Below are 23,620 nucleotides of genomic sequence, written 5' to 3' on the forward strand. Positions count from 1 at the left end.
GGCGTTTTTCGCTGGATGCCCTGTTTCTCAGCCCTCCCACACACATGTACACAAAAGTACACTATCACTGTAATCATTATTGTCGTACAGTATTAGTTATGTGCTCGATTCTACATCAAGTACAACCCAGTCTCAGTTTCCCATAGATGAAGTTCTAGGAATATCTCAGAAAAAGATGACTTTACATGTGTTTTCCCAGGATTGGTGCAGCTTTTTGTGTGTAAACGCCACCCAAGATTGTGATCGGCAAGTAGCTTTCTATAACAGAAACGAACAATCTTTTATTATGCCTTTATGAAATCCACAGCTTTAGGGAATCGGGGGCTGTTTCGTTCTGTCTGGATGAAATGACAACATATCATTGCTTCAATTCTCACAACTGATTATGTCTGAGGAATAAAGAAACACATATTCTTATTAAATATGCATAACTACACTGCATTCCAGGAATCCCAGGAGAAAATACAAAACGAGGTTCTCTTTTTTTTGCATTTTTTACAGAAATATTCTCCTTTGGAAAGACGGCTACAGTGTACTTATCCATGTAAGAGGTAGAGATGAGCTGCACTACCTTTATGATTTGTAACTGCACATCTTCATCTGTTTGGGGTCCTTGGAAGCAGCCACATATAGTTTCGATAATTCGGTCTATTAACTTTTTGCCCGGTGTTGTGCTATCTGGTGCATTGCCAGTCAAGTGTCCATAGGCAATGAGTTTCTAAAAAAAAAAAAAATATATGGTCATTCATTACACACATCCAAGTCCATAATGCTGCTTTATAATATGTCTACTGAGCTACCTAATATACATTGCAAAATACAATTCAAATTTAAGACTAAAATCCCCTGTGACCATCAGTTCTTAGTTGTTAATCCATTTTGTATTTATATCCGCTTCAGGGACAGCGAGTAGACAATTAATATGGCTGTTATCACTAATCCAAGTTCTACCTCAGCGGAGTGTGCATTAATATGGAAATGTTTTTAGTCCAATGGCAAATAGGAGACTCTAGTATATACTATCCGCTCGGGGAGAAGAAACTGCAAGCAAACAGTCCCTAGGATGACATCAAACAATACGGGTTCTGCATGGCAGGAGTCCCATCGCCTACTGCCAATGTCATTTTGGAAAACTGGAAACAGAGCTGTAAGATACGTGTGTTTTTGAACAAGTTCTGCCATCAAACCACGGAAATACTCTTTAAAACTTAAAAAAAAAAACAAAGCAAAATAATTTCCTACTTGGACCAATTTGTTTTATCTGTCAGTACCTGGAATAACTCCTTAACGACCGCCCACCGTCTTTTGACAGCAGGCGGTGAAGGTGCTTCGTCTACAGCGACGTCTTTTGCCGATGCTGTGGAAGAGGCTCCTGTGAGCCCTCATCCCCTAAGCAGTAGCAGTAACTTACAGCTGCTGATCTTAGAGGAGCCTGCTGGACACAGCTGGGGTCGGAAAACATTTCAACCCCAGCTGCTGAACTCTTTCATCGCCGCGGTCCTTGACCGCGGCATGATCAAAGAGAACTCCGCTCCTTGATCTCGTCATCGGAAACCCAGTGACAAAATCAAAGAGCACAGAATCCCTCTGCAGTCAGTCCTGGGGACCTAAAAAGGACCCCAGGGGACCTAAAAAGGACCCCAGGGCTGTCTGTTCCGTTTGCCTGCTGTTCGGGCACACTATGTGCTGCCATAACAGCAGCCTGTGTCATAGTGACACAGTGTAATGTATTAGCATAAAGGAATATGATATTACATTACAAGTAAAAAATAACAGTTTAATAATAAAGTTATCCCTTAATGGGATTAATAAAAAAATAAAAAAAAATAAAAAAAAGGCACAAAAAATTAATAAATGAAAAAAATGTCCCAAAAAAAGTGCCATTATTCTGCAGAAAATCATAAAATATATTTTATTGCCCCCACACTACATAAAAATAAAAAACCTACACATATTAGGCATCTACACAACCGTAATGACCTGAATGAATTAAATTAACAGGTTATTTAGTGTGGAACGTGAACGGGATAAAAAATAAACAAGAAAAATGATGCAGAGAATAGCATTTTCCTGTATTCACGCCGTAAAAATAATTTTTTTACTACCCCCAAACTGCGGGGAAAAAAAACAACTAATTCTCCCGCATAAAACAAGGCCTCATACAGCCAGGTCAATGAAAAAAATAAAAAAGTTATGGCTGCTTAAATGCAGAGGCAAAAACAGAAAAATGTATCTGGTCATTAAGGCCTTTTCAGGCCTGGTCATTAAGGGGTTAAGGAGGCTTTTTTTAAAAAGAAAGTCAGGAGGAAGATTTTATGAAACAATTATTAAATGACAGCAAAATACAGACCTGCAAACAATCCAGAGACGTGCTTACTATCCGTGGGCATTTGGACTGGCATGCGAGCTCAAATGGTAAAAAGTACTTGTCGGCTTCAATAAAAGAGGCCTTTGATTTCACGGGTGGAAGAGTACTAGAGCCGGCCTTTGCATCTCCTTGGGGAGGACTGAGAGAAGATAAAAAATATGGGACAATTAAAACGCAGTCCAGATATATATATATAATGTGTCCTATCACACTTGCTTACGCCTGTTTCTATATATACCATCTGCATTATATATACATTATATGTAAACACTGGGAACGTGTAGTAAATTCAAAGGAGACTCTTCATACATTATACAAAATATTAAATCCATTCTTACCATATTAATATATATCAACTGTTGGAACAATGGAGATCAGACTTGGGAACACAAAGTTTTTGAGCTATCAGGATGATGATTAACTAATGCACTTTACATGGGCTCATAAATGATAGAACCGCATCATCTGCAATTTCAGAATTATTTTTTTATTATTATTACTTATTTATTTTTACTAGCAGACACTACGGAAGAGCAGCCAGTCTACCAGGGACGACTGAACTGGTAGAAGAAAAGTTTGTGTGTGAAGAATTTATGTATCTCAAAAAGTTGTATAGCTACCTATTTTATTAAAAAAAAAAAAAAAAATATTAAAAAAAACGTAATACCCCTTTAATATTGGGCAACTCATGGACGTAAATTTATAGAGTATTTTTTTTTATATTTCTTATGCTCTTTAAAGCTAGAATCTAAAATGCAAGTGACATACCTTTGTTTTTCTGCTTCGCATTTAATCTCCTCTGCAAAGAAAGAAAAAAAGTTATAAAAAAAAAATCAAATCAAAGTCTAGAACAACCAAGATATTTAATTCAGGGGTCTGTAACACTCCTCAATGAGAGCGATGCTATAAAAATAGAAAACACTTGTTGTAAACCACCATAAAATGACTGTCGAAGCAAATCTCAAGGAAAGTGGAAGATTGGACAAGATATGTGGTTTACTGTATTTTTAAAATAAGTAAAATGTACGGTAATTCAAAATCTATATAATGATAGTCATAAATTTACTTTAATTACAGGAAAAGTTAATTTTTATTTATTTTTCAAATGTAAAATACAGAAATATATCTATATATCTGTATCTTGTCCCTTCTTCCCCTTTCCTTGAGAATTTGTCTCCGTTAAATATAAAATAAGGCAGTTTTGTTGGCCATCTATTGGTCAACCTTCTTGGTGCAATGAAATAAATCTGATAATTTGTTGAAATTTTGTTCTGTGGTACTGGATGTCTTTTGGCCGGTAGTTGCCATAATCTGAAGTCGTCGTTACAATCGGATGATTAATGTCAGAGTTTTTCTTTTTCTTGCAAAGTCTCTTAAACCTCATGTCTATATCCAGCTTTAGCCTGAATATCTAAGGAAGGGATAGTTAAAAAAAAAAAAAAACGGATATCAGCAGCACAACTAGCATCAGGACCAGACCATATAAATAACCCTGGCCCAAGCGGAATAACGTATCCAAAAAAAGAGAAGAAAACCGCAGAACTCCAATAGAAAAGGGTTTCGTTTTAATTCGCCAAAACATCGCTTGCAAGTCATATTTTGGTAAATTAAAAAGAAACCCCTTCTACTGTAGTGCTGCAGTTTCCTTCTCTTTTTTTAAAGAAGGGATACTTTATCCTTTGCAAAACTATCCAAGTTTATATAAATAAAATCCATTCAACGTATATTGAAAACGTATGCAACTTTCTAAAGCTCTATCCAAACTGCGTTTCCCGTGCACGTTCACTATTGACCCAACGTCAAAAAGGCGTCCTTTTGGGTTTCTATATTGAAAGGCGTAGTCAACTAGACTATTAGTTATTCAGCAATACATGCTGGGGGATGTAAAGGGGCATAACTAGAAAGATTTTCAGTGTCTGAAAATGCAGGGTGACAATCCCTGTGGGGAGTGTCGGGGTGGCCATACTGGCTGTCACTTGGTTATCACGCACGGGCGCGCGCACACACACACACGGTTGATTATTTTAGATGCATCCATGTAATGTTATTTTCCTTTCTTTTTTATTTAAAAATGTAATTTTGCAAAACTAGTTGGATTTTGCCTTTTACTACTGCAAAAACCATCCTGTCTGCTCCATCAATGTGAATTATTACAGTGGATATGCGTCCACTATTTCTGCTACTTCTCAGTATGTGCAACAGGGACAAGTGCTCCGAATAAAGGTCTACACAGCTTTGACTTATTAGTCAGACCACTCCGCTGTCTGGGGAACTCAAGGCCTCCAGCTCCGCAGATCCCAATCTATCCCCGGAGAGGATTATTCCAGCATAAGTAGCAGCGCCTTTTCCTCATTTGTAGTCAATACAAAATGTCTTTAAGATTAATGCTAGCCGCACACAATACAAGGGTCTCATTTAAAACCCTTATATTGTTGGACTGCAGTATTACTGGACTGCAACCACGGAGAAAACCTGCATTCAACTATTATACCGCACACCCACATATTTACTGTACAAACAAAAATGGAGAAAGGGAAACTATGGAAACACTTATTCCTCTCTTTCCACAAATTTCCATATGATTGTATCTTGAGCAAAATAGAAAAAAATGGAATTAAATAATAAAAACGGATACTTTATCGGATTTGTATTGTGCAACAACTGCTGCCGTGACCACTATTGAGCAAGAAAAAGTTTGTGTAGCGCCTGCTTCGTTCTACAAAGTGGTTGTCGAGTTGGGATAAACCTTTTCACTACAAAACAGAGGCACAAACGTATAAATAAAGATGATTTACACCATTCAGCCGTAACATTAAAATCACTCAAATGATATCGTGTAGGTCCCCAACGGTCAAGGCATGGACTCCGCAAGACTTCTGAACGTTTCCTGTATCTGGCACCAAGATGTTAGGAGCAGATGCTTTGAAGGGGTATTCTAGCCTCCAGCATTTTTCACCTATTCACTGGATAGGTAAAAAATTCCAGATCAGTAGGGGTATGACCGCTGGGACCCCACCGATCGCCAGAATAGGGGACCATGGTTCCCCCTGAGGCGCAAGACAACCGCTAGTAGGAGTTTGAATTAAGCAAAGGCTAGGAATGCAAGGTGCCACTCTATTTAAAGTCTATGGGGCTGACTGAAAAAGCGAAGCGCTGTGCCAAACTCCTCTTAGCCACTGTGCTACGTCTGTGGGGAACAGGGGTCCCTCATTCTGGCGATCGCTGGGGGCACCAGTGGATAGGTGAAAATTGTTGGAGGCTGGAATACCCCTTTAAGTACAGTAAACTGAGAGGTGGAGCCTCTATGTATTGGACTTGTTTTAATGACATCTCATAGATGCTCGATCGGATTGAGATCTGGAAAATTTGGAGGACAAGTCAACACCTTGAACTCATTGTTATGTTCCTCAAACCATTCCTGAATAATTTCTGCTGCTGAAAGAGTCCACTACCATTAGGGAATACTGTTGCCATGAAGGGGTGTGCTTGGTCTGCAAAAATGTTTCGGTAGGTGGTACGTGTCAATGATTCCCTATGCACAGCAATACTGAGAAAGTTGTCACGAAATGGCGGCTGGAGCTCACAAATACGCAGCACTTTTTCCTCCTAGCGCACCTCAACATTCAAAATGTAAGTTATCCTAAATCACTATACTATCAAAGGTAAGCGACATACCACCAAAATCAGCGTTTCTATCGCTATTTTATGCTACTCTCTCAGAGTCAGTGACAGGTCCCCTGTCATGGCTGATCGGAGTATGAATGCTCGTGTAGTGGTGACCTTTCTAATTATGTTAGTGTTTAGGGATCATGTTGTATGCTTAAAATACTTTATTTAAAATGAACAAAATACTACTTATTCTGTACTGGCCATTATGGTATTGCTCAAATTGTTTACACTGCAGAGCAGCTCGCTGTTTTAAGTGTAATTCCTGTTATGTCACATTCATGTGCTGGGAAGTTACTGGACACAGCCTAGGCTTTGTAAACGTATTTCAGTTATACAAGTATGATAACACGATCTACTTGCGGTTTTCTCCGTCCATTGACATGTCAGAAAAATACTCTTTACATCTCTTTGAGCACCCCAGAGTAAAGAAACAATGCAGATTTGGTACAAAATGTACATGAGTAAGTTCTTTAATCTTTCTTTTGATAAAGCTTTATTTGCTACAAGCAAGGGAGTCCCCCTTTAAAGTGTGGGTTTAGTTTACAAGAACACAGGGGCGTAACTTGAACCTCCAGGGCCCCAAAGCAAAATTCCTGACAGGGCCTTCACAACTATCTCAAGACATTTTGAGTACTGGTCTTCTAATATAGAGAAGAGGGGCCTTTTGGTCCCCCTATAGTTACGCCTCTGCACCCACACTGTGGAATACATTAGTGAATTGCTTAAAGCTTAAAACTCTAAAACTTATTGTCTGACATTGTGATGACACAGATAGAAGATCAACGGTGGTTCATGAGCTCAGAGAACTGTCAAAACACAAAATGATGGGCTCTGGCCAGTGATGTCTCTAGCACCAGGGACACATGCTACGGGTCTTTTGACCAGTGCCCCAGGTGTCCTGGCCTATGGCACAATACACTGTATCCATGTCTTCAATATAGCGAATTTGCATTGCTAAAGAGGAGGGATGTACTCTAAAGGTGATGAGCAAATGATGTCTGGATGGCAAACTCTGTAGCGGAGAGATGTTGCTAGAAGAAGCCTTTATATAGTCTTGGACAGATGGAGGATTCAGGGAAAGCAAATAACTACAATCAGAAAAGGTGTCAATGGTGTCATTGGATTGGTTTATTCTCTGTCTGAATCCCTGCAGACTGTGTGGAACAGGTTTTGTCCACTAAATGGTCACGGTATATAGTGGTATTATTCAGTCTCAGTATGCTGGTAATATGGGTCTTGTCACAGTAGTTTTTATTCAGACTGTATGGCGGTATTATTCAGTCACTATTTTGTAGTATTATTCATTCACTATGTGTTAGTATTATTTAGTCACTATGTGGTGGAATTATTCAGTCACTGTGGTAGTATCATTCAGTCACTATGTGGTAGTATCATTCAGTTACTATGTGGTAGTATCATTCAGTCACTATGTGGTAGTATTATTCAGTCACTATGTGGTAGTATTATTCCGTCACTATGTGGTAGTATTATTCAGTCACTATGTGGTAGTATTATTCAGTCACTATGTGGTAGTATTATTCAGTCACTATGTGGTAGTATTATTCAGTCACTATGTGGTAGTATTATTCAGTCACTATGTGGTAGTATTATTCAGTCACTATGTGGTAGTATTATTCTGTCACTATTTTGTAGAATTATTCAGTCACTATGTGGTAGTATTATTCAGTCACTATGTGGTAGTATTATTCAGTCACTATGTGGTAGTATTATTCATTCACTATGTGGTAGTATTATTCATTCACTATGTGGTAGTATTATTCAGTCACTATGTGGTAGTATTATTCAGTCACTATGTGGTAGTATTATTCATTCACTATGTGGTAGTATTATTCAGTCACTATTTTGTAGAATTATTCAGTCACTATGTGGTAGTATTATTCAGTCACTATTTGGTAGTATTATTCATTCACTATGTGGTAGTTTTATTCAGTCACTATGTGGTAGTATTATTCAGTCACTATGTAGTAGTATTATTCAGTCACTATGTGGTAGTATTATTCAGTCACTATGTGGTAGTATTATTCAGTCACTATGTAGTAGCATTATTCAGTCACTATGTGGTAGTATTATTCATTCACTATGTGGTAGTATTATTCAGTCACTATGTGGTAGTATTATTCATTCACTATGTGGTAGTATTATTCAGTCACTATTTTGTAGAATTATTCAGTCACTATGTGGTAGTATTATTCAGTCACTATGTGGTAGTATTATTCAGTCACTATGTGGTAGTATTATTCAGTCACTATGTGGTAGTATTATTCAGTCACTATGTGGTAGTATTATTCAGTCACTATGTGGTAGTATTATTCAGTCACTATGTGGTAGTATTATTCAGTCACTATGTAGTAGTATTATTCAGTCACTATGTGGTAGTATTATTCATTCACTATGTGGTAGTATTATTCAGTCACTATGTGGTAGCATTATTCAGTCACTATGTGGTAGCATTATTCAGTCACTATGTGGTAGTATTATTCAGTCACTATGTGGTAGTATTATTCAGTCACTATGTAGTAGTATTATTCAGTCACTATGTAGTAGTATTATTCAGTCACTATGTAGTAGTATTATTCAGTCACTATGTGGCAGTATTATTCAGTCACTATGTGGTAGCATTATTCAGTCACTATGTGGTGGTATTATTCAGTCACTATGTGGTAGTATCATTCAGTCACTATGTGGTAGTATTATTCATTCACTATGTGGTAGTATTATTCAGTCACTATGTGGTAGTATTATTCATTCACTATGTGGTAGTATTATTCAGTCACTATGTAGTAGTATTATTCAGTCACTATGTGGTAGTATTATTCAGTCACTATGTAGTAGTATTATTCAGTCACTATGTGGTAGTATTATTCAGTCACTATGTGGTAGTATTATTCAGTCACTATGTGGTAGTATTATTCAGTCACTATGTGGTAGTATTATTCAGTCACTATGTGGTAGTATTATTCAGTCACTATGTGGTAGTATTATTCAGTCACTATGTGGTAGTATTATTCAGTCACTATGTGGTAGAATTATTCAGTCACTATGTGGTAGTATTATTCAGTCACTATGTGGTAGTATTATTCAGTCACTATGTGGTAGTATCATTCAGTCACTATGTGGTAGTATTATTCAGTCACTATGTGGTAGTATTATTCAGTCACTATGTGGCAGTATTATTCAGTCACTATGTGGTAGTATTATTCAGTCACTATGTGGTAGTATTATTCAGTCACTATGTGGCAGTATTATTCAGTCACTATGTGGTAGTATTATTCAGTCACTATGTGGTAGTATTATTCAGTCACTATGTGGTAGTATCATTCAGTCACTATGTGGTAGTATTATTCAGTCACTATGTGGTAGTATTATTCAGTCACTATGTGGCAGTATTATTCAGTCACTATGTGGTAGTATTATTCAGTCACTATGTGGTGGTATTATTCAGTCACTATGTGGTAGTATTATTCAGTCACTATGTGGTAGCATTATTCAGTCACTATGTGGTGGTATTATTCAGTCCAAATTTTGGTATTGTGACATCCCTAGACGGAAGCATTGCTAATGGTCTCCGTTTGTCACCGTTGTGACAGGGTTCCGTTGTTTTTGACGGAATCAATAGTGTAGTCGATGTAGCTCCGACGGAACCCCTCAATGGAAAGCAACGCTGATGTGAACAGACCCTAAGAAACAGTCTGGTAGCCAGGATTTATACTGCCACAGTTGGAATACATCATATAGTCATCCATCCCTATCTCTCACATGCAGCCCCCACATAGGGCAGCATCCACACTTTTACAAGTCTACTTTAAAATCACAGACCAAGCTCTTCTTTAGAAAGCACAATGAATCAATGGTATCTTATTGCACATGTCCAACATAGAACCACTGAAATCTCCACCCGGGACCAAATGAAGGTTGGTGATTTATGTTTTCTGTAGTGTCTCCGCTTACAGATCCCACAGATATTATCTTCACAATGACAAGTGGAGAATACCACTTCCCGAATGCACTAGAGGTTTACTTGCTGGAAAGATTCAACAATACAGAGCACAGTAACCCGAAAATCTAATTTTTAACAATCCTATCCAGCCGGCGAGCGATCCACCAGTGATCACAACCAGTGGCGGACACAGACTGCAAAAGGCCCCTGTGCAGATAATGTGCCAGGGCCCCCCCGCCCCCCCCCCAATACCGACAAAGTTACCTAAACATATATATGCATATAAAAATAAACCTTACTAATAAAAATTATGAAGGAAGATTTATATTGTACATTTTATTACCAGTTTAGAACACAAGTAACACATTTTTTTCCGGGTTAAATTCTTATCTAAACTAAGTCCCTAAATGTGGGCAAAGAAAATGAAAAACCTATACTCACCTCCTCCGGCGCCTCCGTTCCCCCTCCGCAGCCCCTATCCCTTTCTGTGTTTACAAAGCTGCTGTGGTGACGCGCGGTCGATGGCACATGACCGCTGCAGCCAATCAATGCCCTCAACAGCGATTTGCTGTGGAACTACTGTCCTCAGCAGCACACCAATGAGGAGTTATTGGCAGCAGCGGTCACGTGCCATCGGCAGCGCGTCACCAGTGCAGCCTTGTACACTTGTAACACAGACCGAGACAGGAGGATGGGGGCTGCGGCGGGTGAACGGAGGCGAGGGAGGAGGTGAGTATAGTTTTTTTATTTTCTTTGCCCACATTTAGAGACTTAGGTTAAATTGAATCATTGAATATAACACAAAGCACTCATGCAACTGAGATGCAATAATTTAGATGATCTTTTCATGCTTAGCTTACTGCACTGTTACCTATCAAGCAGGACTGAATCTCAAGATATCTACAGAGGGGGCTGTATGGCGTTATCTACAGGGGGGACTGTATGGCGCTATCAACAGAGGGGGCTGTATGGCGTTATCTACAGGGGGGACTGTATGGCGCTATCTACAGAGGGGTCTGTATGGCGCTATCTACAGGGGGGTCTGTATGGCGCTATCTACAGGGGGGACTGTATGGCGCTATCTACAGGGGGGACTGTATGGCGCTATCTACAGGGGGGACTGTATAGCGCTATCTACAGGGGGGACTGTATGGCGCTATCTACAGGGGGGACTGTATGGCGCTATCTACAGGGGGGACTGTATGGCGCTATCTACAGGGGGGACTGTATGGCGCTATCTACAGGGGGGACTGTATGGCGCTATCTACAGGGGGGACTGTATGGCGCTATCTACAGGGGGGACTGTATGGCGCTATCTACAGAGGGGGCTGTATGGCGTTATCTACAGGGGGGCTGTATGGCGTTATCTACAGGGGGCTGTATGGTGTTATCTACAGGGGGGACTTTATGGCGTTATCTACAGTGGGGTCTGTATGGCGTTATCTACAGGGGTTCTGTATGGCGTTCCCTACAGGGGGGGTCTGTAGGGAAAGTCATACAGCCCCCCCCTGTAGGGAACGCCATACAGACCCCCCTTTAGGGAACGCCATACAGACCCCCCTGTAGGGAACGCTATACAGCCCCCCCTGTAGGGAACGCTATACAGCCCCCCCTGTAGGGAACGCCTTACAGCCCCCCCCTGTAGGGAACGCTATACAGCCCCCCCCCTGTAGGGAACGCCATACACCCCCAATCACTCAAAAAAATGCGACCTACAGTGTGAAAAGACAAAAGACATGTATCCCCTATCCACAGGATAGGGGATACATGTGTGATCGCTGGCATTGATAGGGAGAGCGGGGGACCGAAAGTCCCCCGAAGTTCTCCATCACTCACCTCTGACTTCCGGTGTCTGCGCAGCTCAAGTGTGACCGGCGCTCCATTCATTTCTACGGAGCTGCCGACACAGACCCCGGAAGTCCGAGGTTTGTGATGGAGAACTTCAGGGGACTTTCGGTCCCCCGTTCTCCCTATCAATGCCAGCGATCACACACGTATCCCCTATCCTGTGGATAGGGGATACATGTCTTATGTTTAATGGCAGAGCGGGGAGATACTCCCTGCTCTGCCGTAGTGTTCCGTGGCATCGCGCTGTAGCAGCCATAGCGGCAGCTAGCGGAGATTCCGGGCCAAGGTGGGGGCCCGTGCCGGCAGGTGACGCGGGCCCCCTCATGCCGCGGCCCCGTAGCAGCCGCTACGGCTGCTATAGCAGTAGTTACGCCCCTGTGTTAGGGGGAGTTCACACTGAGGTTTTTTTCGCGAAAAACGTCAGAAAGTGCCTCCCATTGAAATCCATGAAATTTTTCCTGCGAGCAGTAAAAACCGCATGCGGGAAAAAGAAGCGCAATGCCCTTTCTTCGGGCGTTTCTGTCTCTGACTTCCCATTGACAACAATGGCAGGCAGAAAATGCGTTTTTTGCTGCGTTTCCCTGCCCACGGCCCGATGGCCGAAAAACGCCACAAAAAAACGCAATGAAAAACGCGGGAAGTGTTCTACCGGCAGGTCAAAATATGCCTCAAAATTCCGGAAGGAATTATGAGGCAGATTTTTCTACATAAAAACTTCTCCCTTCTGACATGAACTTTTTAACTTCATCTACCTGTCCTCTGCAGTCTGCACGTCCTCCACTCGTCCTGTGTCTGTCCTCCGCTCATCCTATGAGTTCTCCGGCAGTCCTGACTGTACTGTCCAGCCGCCCGAAGTCTTACGTCGCACCGCCCCCTGTCCTCTCCCCTGCCTGAGCGCTCCTCCTACCACCAGCATCGCCGTCCTGTCCTATTCATCTGTGCCAGATTGGCAGTGCAGTGTAGCGGCTATCACCGGGCCCGGGCACCCGCCCCCTCCCTCCCGATTGGTAGTGCAGTGTGGCGGCTATCACCGGGCCCCCGCCCCCTCCCTCCCCTCATGCCTAGTGTTGTGATGCTACTAGGCATGAGGGGGCCCGTGCCGCCAGGCCTGGTACATAAAATGTAATGTGCCTGTCAGGGCGACACGGGCCCCCCCATGCCGCGGGCCCCGTAGCAGCTGCTACGGCTGCTACTGTGGTAGTTACGCCACTGAACGGGCCCCCTTCCCACGCGGGGCCCTTGTGCAGCTGCACCGGCTGCACATGCGGTATGTCCGCCCCTGATCACAACAGTCTAAACTCCACTGTATACATACAGGATGCAGACCACAGACTGACATAAAACAGCCGCTCTAATGTGTCAAGTATCAGGGTATGTTCACACGCTAAAGTAAAAGCGGCTGGAAAATAAGAAGCTGTTTTCAAGGTAAAAGAGCCTCTGATTTTCAGCCATTTTTTAAGCATTAAACGTTTTTTTGGATACGTTTTTGTGGCCGTTTTTGGATCTATTTTTCTATTGACACAATGAAAAACAGCTCCAAAAACGGCTCAAGAAGTGACAAGCACTTCTTTTCACGGGGCATTATTTTACGCACCGTTTTTTCAAACAGCTGCGTAAAAAAAAGCCCCATTGGAATGAACCGCCATTTTTACCATTGAAATCAATGGCCAGATGTTTGGAGGTGTTCAGCTTCTGGGTTTTTTCATCCGTTTTTCGGGGACGTTTACGGAAAATAAGCCCTGTGAACATACCCCTAGGGTGGCTTTGCACGCTTTCAATATCATTTACGATTCAAAAGGTTTAAACGCATGTTCCACATCGCTTCTGAACGTGAACGATATACCCTTACATCTGGCGATTTGATATTGTGAAAAATCGAAGTCATAATTATCATTGTGCATGTTCTTAGATGGATCTGCATGGCAACACCCTTTCTAAATGCAAGGCCATCAAGCAATTAGGGTAAGTCCACACGTAGCGTAAATACTGCAGATTTTCCGCAATGGATTTCACTGCGGAAAATCTGCAGTGTATTACAGTAGAAACAAAGTGGATGAGATTTGAACAAATCTCATCTACACGCTGCATAAAGAACCTGCCGAAAAAAACAGTCATAAATTGACCTGCGGTGCGTTTTTTTAATCCGCAGCATGTCAATTTATGTTGCGGAATCGCTGGTTTTCTGTTGCAGGTTTCCCCCATTAAACTCAATGGGGAGGTAAAACCCACAACAAATAGCAGACGTTGCAACTCAGAAAAAAAAAAAGCTCATACTTACCCAGATCTCTGCTCCTGCGTCCAACTCGGCCTCCAGAGATGATGTTTCAACCTATGTGATTGCTGCAGCGGTCACATGGGATGAAACGTCATCCCAGGAGTCTGGGCTGCAGGACGTCAGAGAGATGCATTGCCATGTATAGACTTTTTTTTTACGTGCTGTTTTCCGCAGCAGACATTATGGACGAAAAACTGCACCACAATTGGGTGCGTTTTTTCCGATGGAATACCTTGCGGCATCCAGGGCAGATATGTGGTGTACTTTTGCGCAGCGTATCCGCTCTGTATGAACGTACCCTTCTGTTATTTCGTACAAACTATGGGCTTGTGTTTCAACTGTAGCTGGTAACACCGTTGTTTTAATGTGCTTTATATATATTAAATGCATCTTTTTGCACTATGTATATAATAATGTTGAAATCAGGTCATTCAATGTCTTATTTTCTTTGGCCATGTTTTACAATCAAAATCCCTTCAAATATCTTTGCCTACAAATCACTCCACAATGTAGAGAGATTGGTGTGACAAGATATAATGACACATTGCCCTTTGTTCACCAGGAAACGCGAGTACAGATCCTTCAGCAGATAGAGGGATCTTGTGACGAGAAAAGAATTAAATGTTTGAGATTTTATTTGATGTATTCATCTCAGAAGGATCCTGAAGGCAGAAAAAAAGCAGAAACCTAGCGGAACGGAGGCAAACAAAAATACCACTGAAATCAATGGTAATGCAAACGGAAGCAATACAGTCCGTTTGTCTGTTACTCTGATGGAACAAATGAACGGAAAGCCAAACTGAAGCCCAACGCTGATGTGAACAGGTCCTTAATTGTGATGTGAATAGAGCCTTAGGCCTTATTCACACAACAGTGAAAAAAAATGTCCATTAAAAACTGATTAACGGTCAGTTTTTCATGTCCGTTTTGCATCAGTGTGTCTCTAAATTTTCATCCATTTCCAGTTCGCCTGTCCATTTTTAATTGCCGTTTGACATCCGTTTTGCATCAATTTTTCATGCCCGTTAAAAAACTGATGAATTTCATTGGTCAGGCTTTTTTTGTCCCAGCCCCCTGAAAACACCCAAAGGAAGATCAGATGTTCACCTAGACACTATTTACAGCCTTCCCTGTATATGATGCCACACACCTCCCTGTATATGATGCCACATACCTCCTTGTATATGATGCCACACACATCCTTGTATATGATGCCACACACATCCTTGTATATGATGCCACACACATCCTTGTATATGATGCCACACGCCTCCCTGTATATGATGCCACACAGACCCCTGTATATGATGCCACACTTGAATCTGTCGGCGCTGCATAGGTGAGTGTCCTCGCGTCGCCAATATTTTTTGATGGCCATTATTCACGGGTTACTCAGAAGGTTGGTGATTTTTTTATGCAACAGTTAAAATAACAAATAACAAAAAGCACAAATATTTTTTGGCTCATTGTCGCATACAATTTCTATTATTCCCTTTGAGGAAAAATAAACATTAGACTAGATCTGAAAGCTGCCATGAAAAGTGCAGCTTTTCATGGGGCATGCTCTTAGGCCCCATGCCCACTTCAATCTTTTTCTTCAGGATGCTAGCCGTTTTTCTGACTGCTAGCACCCTGACCCATTCATTTCAATGGGGCCATGCACACTTCAGTTTTTTTGACGGTCCCGTTGCTCCGTTCCGACAAAAGTAGAGCATGTCCTACTTTGGTCCGAGATTCCGTGACCGTGCGGCCCATGCAAGTCAATGGGGCCGTCAAAAAAACTGAAGGCACACGAAAGATATCCGTGTGCGACGGGCGGGCAGAAGTACATTAGAGATATTGCACTAATCGGCAGCCACTTATCTCTATCCAGCACTGATAGAGAGAAGAGGCTGCTGATAAAAAATAAACTAAAAAGCAGTTTATACGTACCCCGGTCGTTGTCTTGGTAATGAGTCCCTCTTCTTCCTCCAGTCCGACCTTCCTGTATGACGCGGCAGTCCATGTGGCCGCTGCAGCCTGTGATTGGCTGCAGAGGCGGTCACGTGGGATGAAGAGTCATCCCTGGAGGCCGGCCTTCTGACGTCATCCAGTCCAGCGTGACTGCCACTACAGCCTGTGATTGGCTGCAGCGGTGACATAGGATGAAACGTCATCCCAGGAGGCCGGACAGGAGGAAAATGCAGGGAGTTCTGGGTAAGTATGAACTGATTTTTTATTGCATTAAAATTTTATTTTGCGAGCGCCGAGCATTGTCATTCTTCAGCGCTAGTCACTGTCCAGGGTGCTGAAAGAGTTACCACCGATCAGTGCAGCTCATTAACTCTTTCAGCACCCTGTACAGTGACGAGCGCTGAACACCCATGCTCTTTCAGCACCCTGGACAGTACCATGCTTGGCAACATGGAGTGCACACGGAAACCACACGGCCAACAAAACAGGCACACGGATCTGTCAAAAACGGCCGCTAAAACGGTCAAGGAAGTGTGCAGGAGGCCTTAGTGACTGCATTTTGAGATTACTATATGTACTCTATGTATTAACCGCTTATTGTACAATACAGTTTTTGGAAGAAGTACTGAGGGATCATTAAATTAATGTCTATGATGTCAGCGTGATTTGTTCTCCGTTTTAATTTCACCCCTTAATGACCGCCGATACGCCTTTTCACGGCGGTCATTAGTGGGCTTTATTCTGATGCAATAGCCTTTTCATGGCGCTGCATCAGGATAAATAAACAGAGCAGGGAGCCGTTAAATCTCCCTGCTCTCAAATGTAGCTGACGGCTGGGGGCGTCCCTGCTCGAACGGGTGAGATCGATATTAGTATCGATCTCACTCATCTAACCCCTCAGATGCAGCGCTCAATAGCGTGCACCGCATCTGAGTGGTTTTGGAGAGAGAGAGGGAGGGAGCTCCCTCTCACACCACTGACACCCGGCGATAAGATCACCGAGTGTCTGTGTCTCCGATGGCAGCCGGGACCTAATAAAGGACCCCAAGTCTGCCTGTAATGAATGCCTGTTAGGTTATGCCAGAGGAATGACCTAGCAGATGGCTGTCTGTTTTAAATGGACAGGCAGTAATACACTGCAATACAAAAGCATTGCAGTGTATTATAAAAGCGATCGGATGATCGCATATTAAAGTCCCCTAGTAGGACTAGTAAAAAAGTTTAATAAAGTTAATTTTTAAAAAAATTAAAAACCCACTTTTTCCCCTTACAAAATGCTTTACTATTAACAAAAACTAAATAAAGCAAAAAAGTTACACATATTTGGTATCGCCGCGTCCGTAACGACCCTGACTATGAAGCTATTACATTATTTAACCCGCACGGTGAACGCTGTAAAAAAAATTGCCGTTTTCTGTGAACCCTGACTTGATAAAAAGTGATCAAAAAGTCGCATCTACTCCAAAATGGTACCTATAAAAACTACAAGTCGTCCAGCAAAAAAAAAAGCCCTCATAAAACTGCATCGGCGGAACAATAAAAAAAAAGTTATGGCTCTTCAAATATGGAGACATAAAAACAAATCATTTTGACAAAAAAGTGTTTTTACTGTGTAAAAGTAATAAATCATACAAAATCTATACAAATTTGGTATCGTTGCAATCGTAACAACCCGCTGAATAAAGTTATTGTGTTATTTATACCACACGGTAAACGGCGTAGATTTAAGACGCAAAAAAGGGTGACGAAATTTCAGGTTTTTTTCTATTCCCCCCAAAAAAGTTAATAAAAGTTAATCAATAAATAATATGTACCCCAAAATGGTGCTATTAAAAAATACAAATTGTTCCGCAAAAAACAAGTCCTTATACAGCTATGTCAACACAAAAATAAAAAAAGTTATAGCTCTTCGAATGTGATGATGGAAAAACTATAAAAAAAAAAAATGCATGGTCACTAGGGCCCAGAATGCAAGCAGGGGGAAGGGGTTAAAAAAACAAAAAAAAAAACAAAAACACAGGACTAAAAACAATCCACATTTTTGGAGACATTGAAACAACGGCCGTGTCAACGGCCCAATTGAAATACATGCATCCGTGTGACGCACAGTGTTTTAACGGGCGTACTCTACGTTTGTCTGAACCCGGCCTAAGTACCAGAAAAGACCTCATCATTTTCATGCCAGTTTGATCATTTCATTACATCTGATTCTGTACAGCAATGTCTTTAGAAAAAGAAAAAAGGATTGTCTCTACATTAACAGGGGAGTAAAAAATGGATATAGTACCGGTTACTGGTGACAACTCATATAACCCCTTATACATTCAGGATTTCTATCATGCCAATATAAAGATCTGTACAGAATAATTGGTCTTTTATTTATCAGATTAATTACAAGTAGATGACCTCAATCTAGACTTATGAGCGACTATTTCAGCCTTGGATTGTGAAGGTGACAGAGCGGGAATTGCTCCTCAAGGTAAACAAGACCTTAGAGGGAGAGGCAAACAGAACTAAGCAAACTCTATTAGAGTCACTGCCTGGATGAATCCACCCACGCCGCATCACACTTGTAGCTTTACACAACCCACCGAGCCAAGAGCACCGTCACAGTACACACTATGCACACGGCTCACTCGTGTCACAATAACTTCTGTCATTTATTATCAGAGCAGTGATAGAAAGATACACGGCGCATCAGCTATGTCAGTCATTGTAATGTGAACAGGGCCTAACAAATGCAGTAATCAGCCAACTGTGCTTCATGCTGGTCAGCACAAGGATGCTGTGATATGTAGGACCAGGACCGCTGCTCTGAAGCCACGTCTAGCAATAATGACCGGTATCAAGAGGATAATATTGTAAAGAGCATTGAAAATTCATTGTAACAACTAACATAAAAGATAGGACTTTACAACTTCTCCTACATGAAATAACTTTTATTGAGATCTTACTATAAATCAGTTTTATAAAAGTAGCAGTAAAGTCATGAAAGCTGCAAATATTAAAACAGGTAAAATGAGAACTGGCGTCGTGAAAAAAACAAAAAAAAAAAAAATATAAGATGTTGCTTGACAACCAGCCTCCCCAATATTCTATCACCAGCCTGATACCCGTGTCCTGTATCTGCAGCAGGCGTGCCTGAGTGATGGGGGGCACATACTTTACTAATATAGGACTCGTTACTACATTTCTTTTAGGCTGGATTCACACACAATGTTTTGCTCCGTTTTCGTGTTTTTGGGGTTTTTTTTTTTTAGGTCCCAAAATATCTTTGGGAAGATGTTTAGTGAATTATTGAAAAGGCTACGTTTAAAGCATTTTGGTTTGTAGCGTTTTCTTGCACCGTTTTTGGGATCATTGTCGTTTATTTAAAACGCAACATGATCTAGGTACATTTTTTTCTGGCATATTTCTCATAGGTTTCTCTATAGGACTTGAAAAATGGCAGAATAAAAAACAAAATTACACTAAATAAGGTACAAAATGTAAAGAAAATGCTTAAAATTTCTGGCAATTTTTAAATCAAGCATTTAAAGAAAAATGTGTGTGTGAAGAAGGCTTAAAAGTGCAGCTGTCGTGAGAAAAGTGGCGTTTTAACAAAGACATGTGTGCAATGAAAGAGTATTCCCATCTTATAAAGTGATGGCATATCGCTAGGTTGCACAGAAAACTGGAGCTGGTCCCAGTGGGAACCCATACCGATCGTAGAGTGCTGGTGTATCCTAGAAATGTGCCATCACTTTATAAGAAGGGCAGAACCCCTAGGGTACATTCACACGTTGCTGTTGACGTGCGGATAGAATCACATAGAAATAACGCATTTGAAAAACGTGATTTGGTGCATTTTGAATACGGTTGAATTTTTTTTACCGCAACCCTTATCAAAATATGCACCAAATCGATGTAAAAAACACCTGCTGTTTTCGGATGTGTTTTTTCCATGCTCTTCTAACCGCACCTGAACCGCAACATGTGAATGGACTCTTAGGGATTAAATCATTAGGCGAGGAGTGTATTCACTATACCAACCAGCTAATCAGAATTGATCAGCCAGGTGTCGTACTGTGACGTTCTCTGCAAGTCAGTACCAAACAAGGAAAACGCTTATGCCGAGAGACTCCAGACTGGCAGGGATCATCTTTACTCTGCACCACCTACCACATTAATTCAATTGGCAGGCAGAGGCCGTGTAAAACCCACTGATGCGGCTTCAGCATCCAGTAATTTAACACTTTATGTTATCGTGTAACGGTTTCCTTTTAATCTCCGCCTGTCTTATGACAAATGCACTTCAATTAAGGGCATCATTATGCTTAAACAAGTAGGTCCTTCTAATACACAGCTCACAGGACCAGAATTTGGAGGACTGTATATTGTGCTCGGCATTCAGCTGAAAGGTACATATAGGAGGAACATGGCGAGTCGCTGCCTGTCAGCTGCTCTCAGCTTATAAGCATCTCTGGACGCTCTATCACCTATAGAAAGAAGTATTCGGCACACAAGTTTTGAAGCTGAAAAAATTGTATGTTTTATTAAATGCCAGTGGCTTATTGCAACGTTTCGGTTACAATCGACCTTCATCAGATGCTGAGTCGTGCTGGGGACTGGTGTATCCTGTAAATCGGCGCTATTTCATAAATGGTGTTTGACCGCTTTGTATAGGCCCTCGTCAGCCGCCATTTATCAAATAGCGCCGATTTACAGGATACAACAGTCCCCAGCCCGGCTCAAGTTCTATGTGATTTGGGTTGGGACCCTATTCATGCACCCATCAAGTCTAGTGCGATCTGAACTACTACGCACTGTCACCCATGTCAACTGTTTGAGAGCAGCTGAAAGACTGGGCCCTCCCCACCATGCACCTCCCAAAAGTCCTTTCCAGCTGGATACTAGGAGCCATAGACCACCAGATAAACATTGGTTACAGGAGCTGTATAATGAAAGTCCTTAGCTCCCACTATTCAACCGCTTATGGGGATCTTATAGAGAGCTTTGTTTAAAGAGGCTCTGTCACCAGATTTTGCAACCTCTATCTGCTATTGCAGCAGATAGGCGCTGCAATGTAGATTACAGTAACGTTTTTATTTTTAAAAAACGAGCATTTTTGGCCAAGTTATGACCATTTTTGTAGTTATGCAAATGAGGCTTGCAAAAGTCCAAGTGGGTGTGTTTAAAAGTACAAGCCCAAGTGGGCGTGTATTATGTGCGTACATCGGGGCGTTTTTACTACTTTTACTAGCTGGGCGTTCTGATGAGAAGTATCATCCACTTCTCTTCAGAACGCCCAGCTTCTGCCAGATCACGCTGTGACGTCACTCACAGGTCCTTCATCGTGTCAGACGAGCGAGGACACATCGGCACCAGAGGCTTCAGTTGATTCTGCAGCAGCATCGGCGTTAGCAGGTAAGTCGATGTAGCTACTTACCTGCAAACGCTGATGCTGCTGCAGAATCAACTGTAGCCTCTGGTGCCGATGTGTCCTCGCTCGTCTGACACGATGCAGGACCTGTGAGTGACGTCACAGCGTGATCTGGCAGAAGCACATAATACACACCCACTTGGACTTTTGCAAGCCTCATTTGCATAACTACAAAAATGGTCATAACTTGGCCAAAAATGCTCGTTTTTTAAAAATAAAAACGTTACTCTTATCTACATTGCAGCGCCGATCTGCTGCAATAGCAGATAGGGGTTGCAAAATCTGGTGACAGAGCCTCTTTAAGGTCATTTTGTCTCAAGACAGATGCACATTAAACATTCGTCCATTGAATAGTTTTCTTTGAAATTTGCATTATTTTTATCCCCAAAAAATACAACCAACTTAAATCTTCCAGCAGAATTTTACAGAGCAGTCTACATCAAGGACACGGTGGAATACAGGGGGGGGGGGGAAGGGATGGTCCCCCATGGTAATTGCAAACGTCTTAATTGTTAGGGGGCCTGGAGATCTAAGAACAAATTAATTAACCTCTTCATAGTGGCGTAGAATCAGGCAGGGAGACGCAGCAGCTTAAATACACATGTAATATACAAGTAACAACCTGCTCAGAGAAAACAAGAATATCCAGTGTTTCAACTTTCTGACAAAACAGACAATAAAAACAATGGAAGTTTTCTTACAGCTCAAGCAACTAAACTACCGGATGAATGAAAGGAACATTATCCTCCAACAGTGGACATTGCTGAACATGACTGCAAACGGTCATAGGGCACAGGGTAGGAATACACTGTTTCTACATAAAACTATGGGGATTTCAAGTGCTATCCTTGGCAGCCCCATAGAAATGAATGGAGCGGTAGCTGAGCATGCGTACTACCGCTCCATTCATATGGGACTCCCAGGAACAGCAAAGTATGCCCATTCTCGTGATCGGTGGGGGGTCCCAGTGGTTGGACTCCCACCAATCAGATATATATCACCTATCCTGCGGATAGGTGAAAAAAATCTTGATTATGGGAAAACACCTTTAATAGATAACAATCGGCTGCCACTAGAGGGAGCTCAGGAGTCATATTTCAACTCTTTGTTTATGCAGGAGATTAAGAACACTACGCTATTTGTAGAACTCGGGAGCTACAAGAACAGCATAGTCTGCTGTGCTACGCTGTTTTCCTAACTCCCCTTCTATGGGAGTTACGGAAACAGCGTAGCTAGGCGAGCTTGGCTGTTTCCGTAACTCCCCACCACCTAATCAGGAAGTGGCTGGGAGTTGCCGAGCAAGGTAGAATGGGGTTTAGGCGGCTCCGTTCTAGAGATAGGTGTGGGTCCCAGAGATGGGACCTGCAACTATTGGATATTTATGGCCTATCCAGTAGATAGGCCATAAATGTCCAAGATAGAAAACCCCTTTAAGGGTGGACATTTACTTTCAATGGAGCACGCTTTCTGCTGACAATTTTGAGGGTCAACAACTAGCAATATCTTCCTGCTGCTTTCCTGCTCTATGATACAGGAGAGACATACAGCCATTCAGAACACTTGAAAAGCTGAGTGCCGACCACCGCGGTACCTGTAACGACATCCCTCACCCAATAAGGGTAGAAATGAATAAGACTGTTAGAAACAGAACAGAATTTTTCAAGGACTTGTTTATACTACTGCCGATTTTAATGGGAAAATAAGAATGAGCAACCTTATTATTTCAGGATTCTGCAAAAAGTCACAGCTAAAGCACCACAATACAATGAACAAATAGGAAGAAGGGTTTCTAAAAAGCCAGTTACCAGCCTGAATATGAGAAGTGACAAGCTAGAAAGGAAAACAATTAATAATGCACCATGGCTGTGTCCTAGGGTACGGCCGCTAATAAGAAGCCAGAGTACAGTTACCTCGCCACAATGACACCAGCGTAAATAGGACAATACTATTCATTTACTAACAGGGACTCATTTTCATGTCCATTTGTTATCTAAAACACAGTGGTCAGTCAGGAAAGTCGCAGCTCAGTATTACAGAACGCTATGATCACTTTACAAACCTACCGCTCTCTATAAAGAGTTATTTCCCAATATATTCATGGATTTGTTCCCTTCAAGTGCAGCATAA

General features: G+C 41.8%; 1 protein-coding gene across 2 annotated transcripts in view; it reads right to left on the reverse strand.

The window, feature by feature from the left end:
• ARFGEF1 (ARF guanine nucleotide exchange factor 1) overlaps nt 1-23,620 on the reverse strand; it is a 152,861-nt gene that overhangs the window by 76,327 nt on the left and 52,914 nt on the right. For both annotated transcript variants that reach the window (XM_075826125.1, XM_075826124.1), the window contains exons 2-4: nt 3,137-3,167; nt 2,351-2,507; nt 572-718 (exon numbers count right to left, since the gene is read on the reverse strand). In XM_075826125.1, the coding sequence (XP_075682240.1) occupies nt 572-718; nt 2,351-2,507; nt 3,137-3,167 (335 nt within the window). The remainder of the gene's footprint in view (nt 1-571; nt 719-2,350; nt 2,508-3,136; nt 3,168-23,620) is intronic.

The sequence above is a fragment of the Rhinoderma darwinii genome, chromosome 5 (assembly GCF_050947455.1).
Source record: "Rhinoderma darwinii isolate aRhiDar2 chromosome 5, aRhiDar2.hap1, whole genome shotgun sequence".
Taxonomy (NCBI): domain Eukaryota; kingdom Metazoa; phylum Chordata; class Amphibia; order Anura; family Rhinodermatidae; genus Rhinoderma; species Rhinoderma darwinii.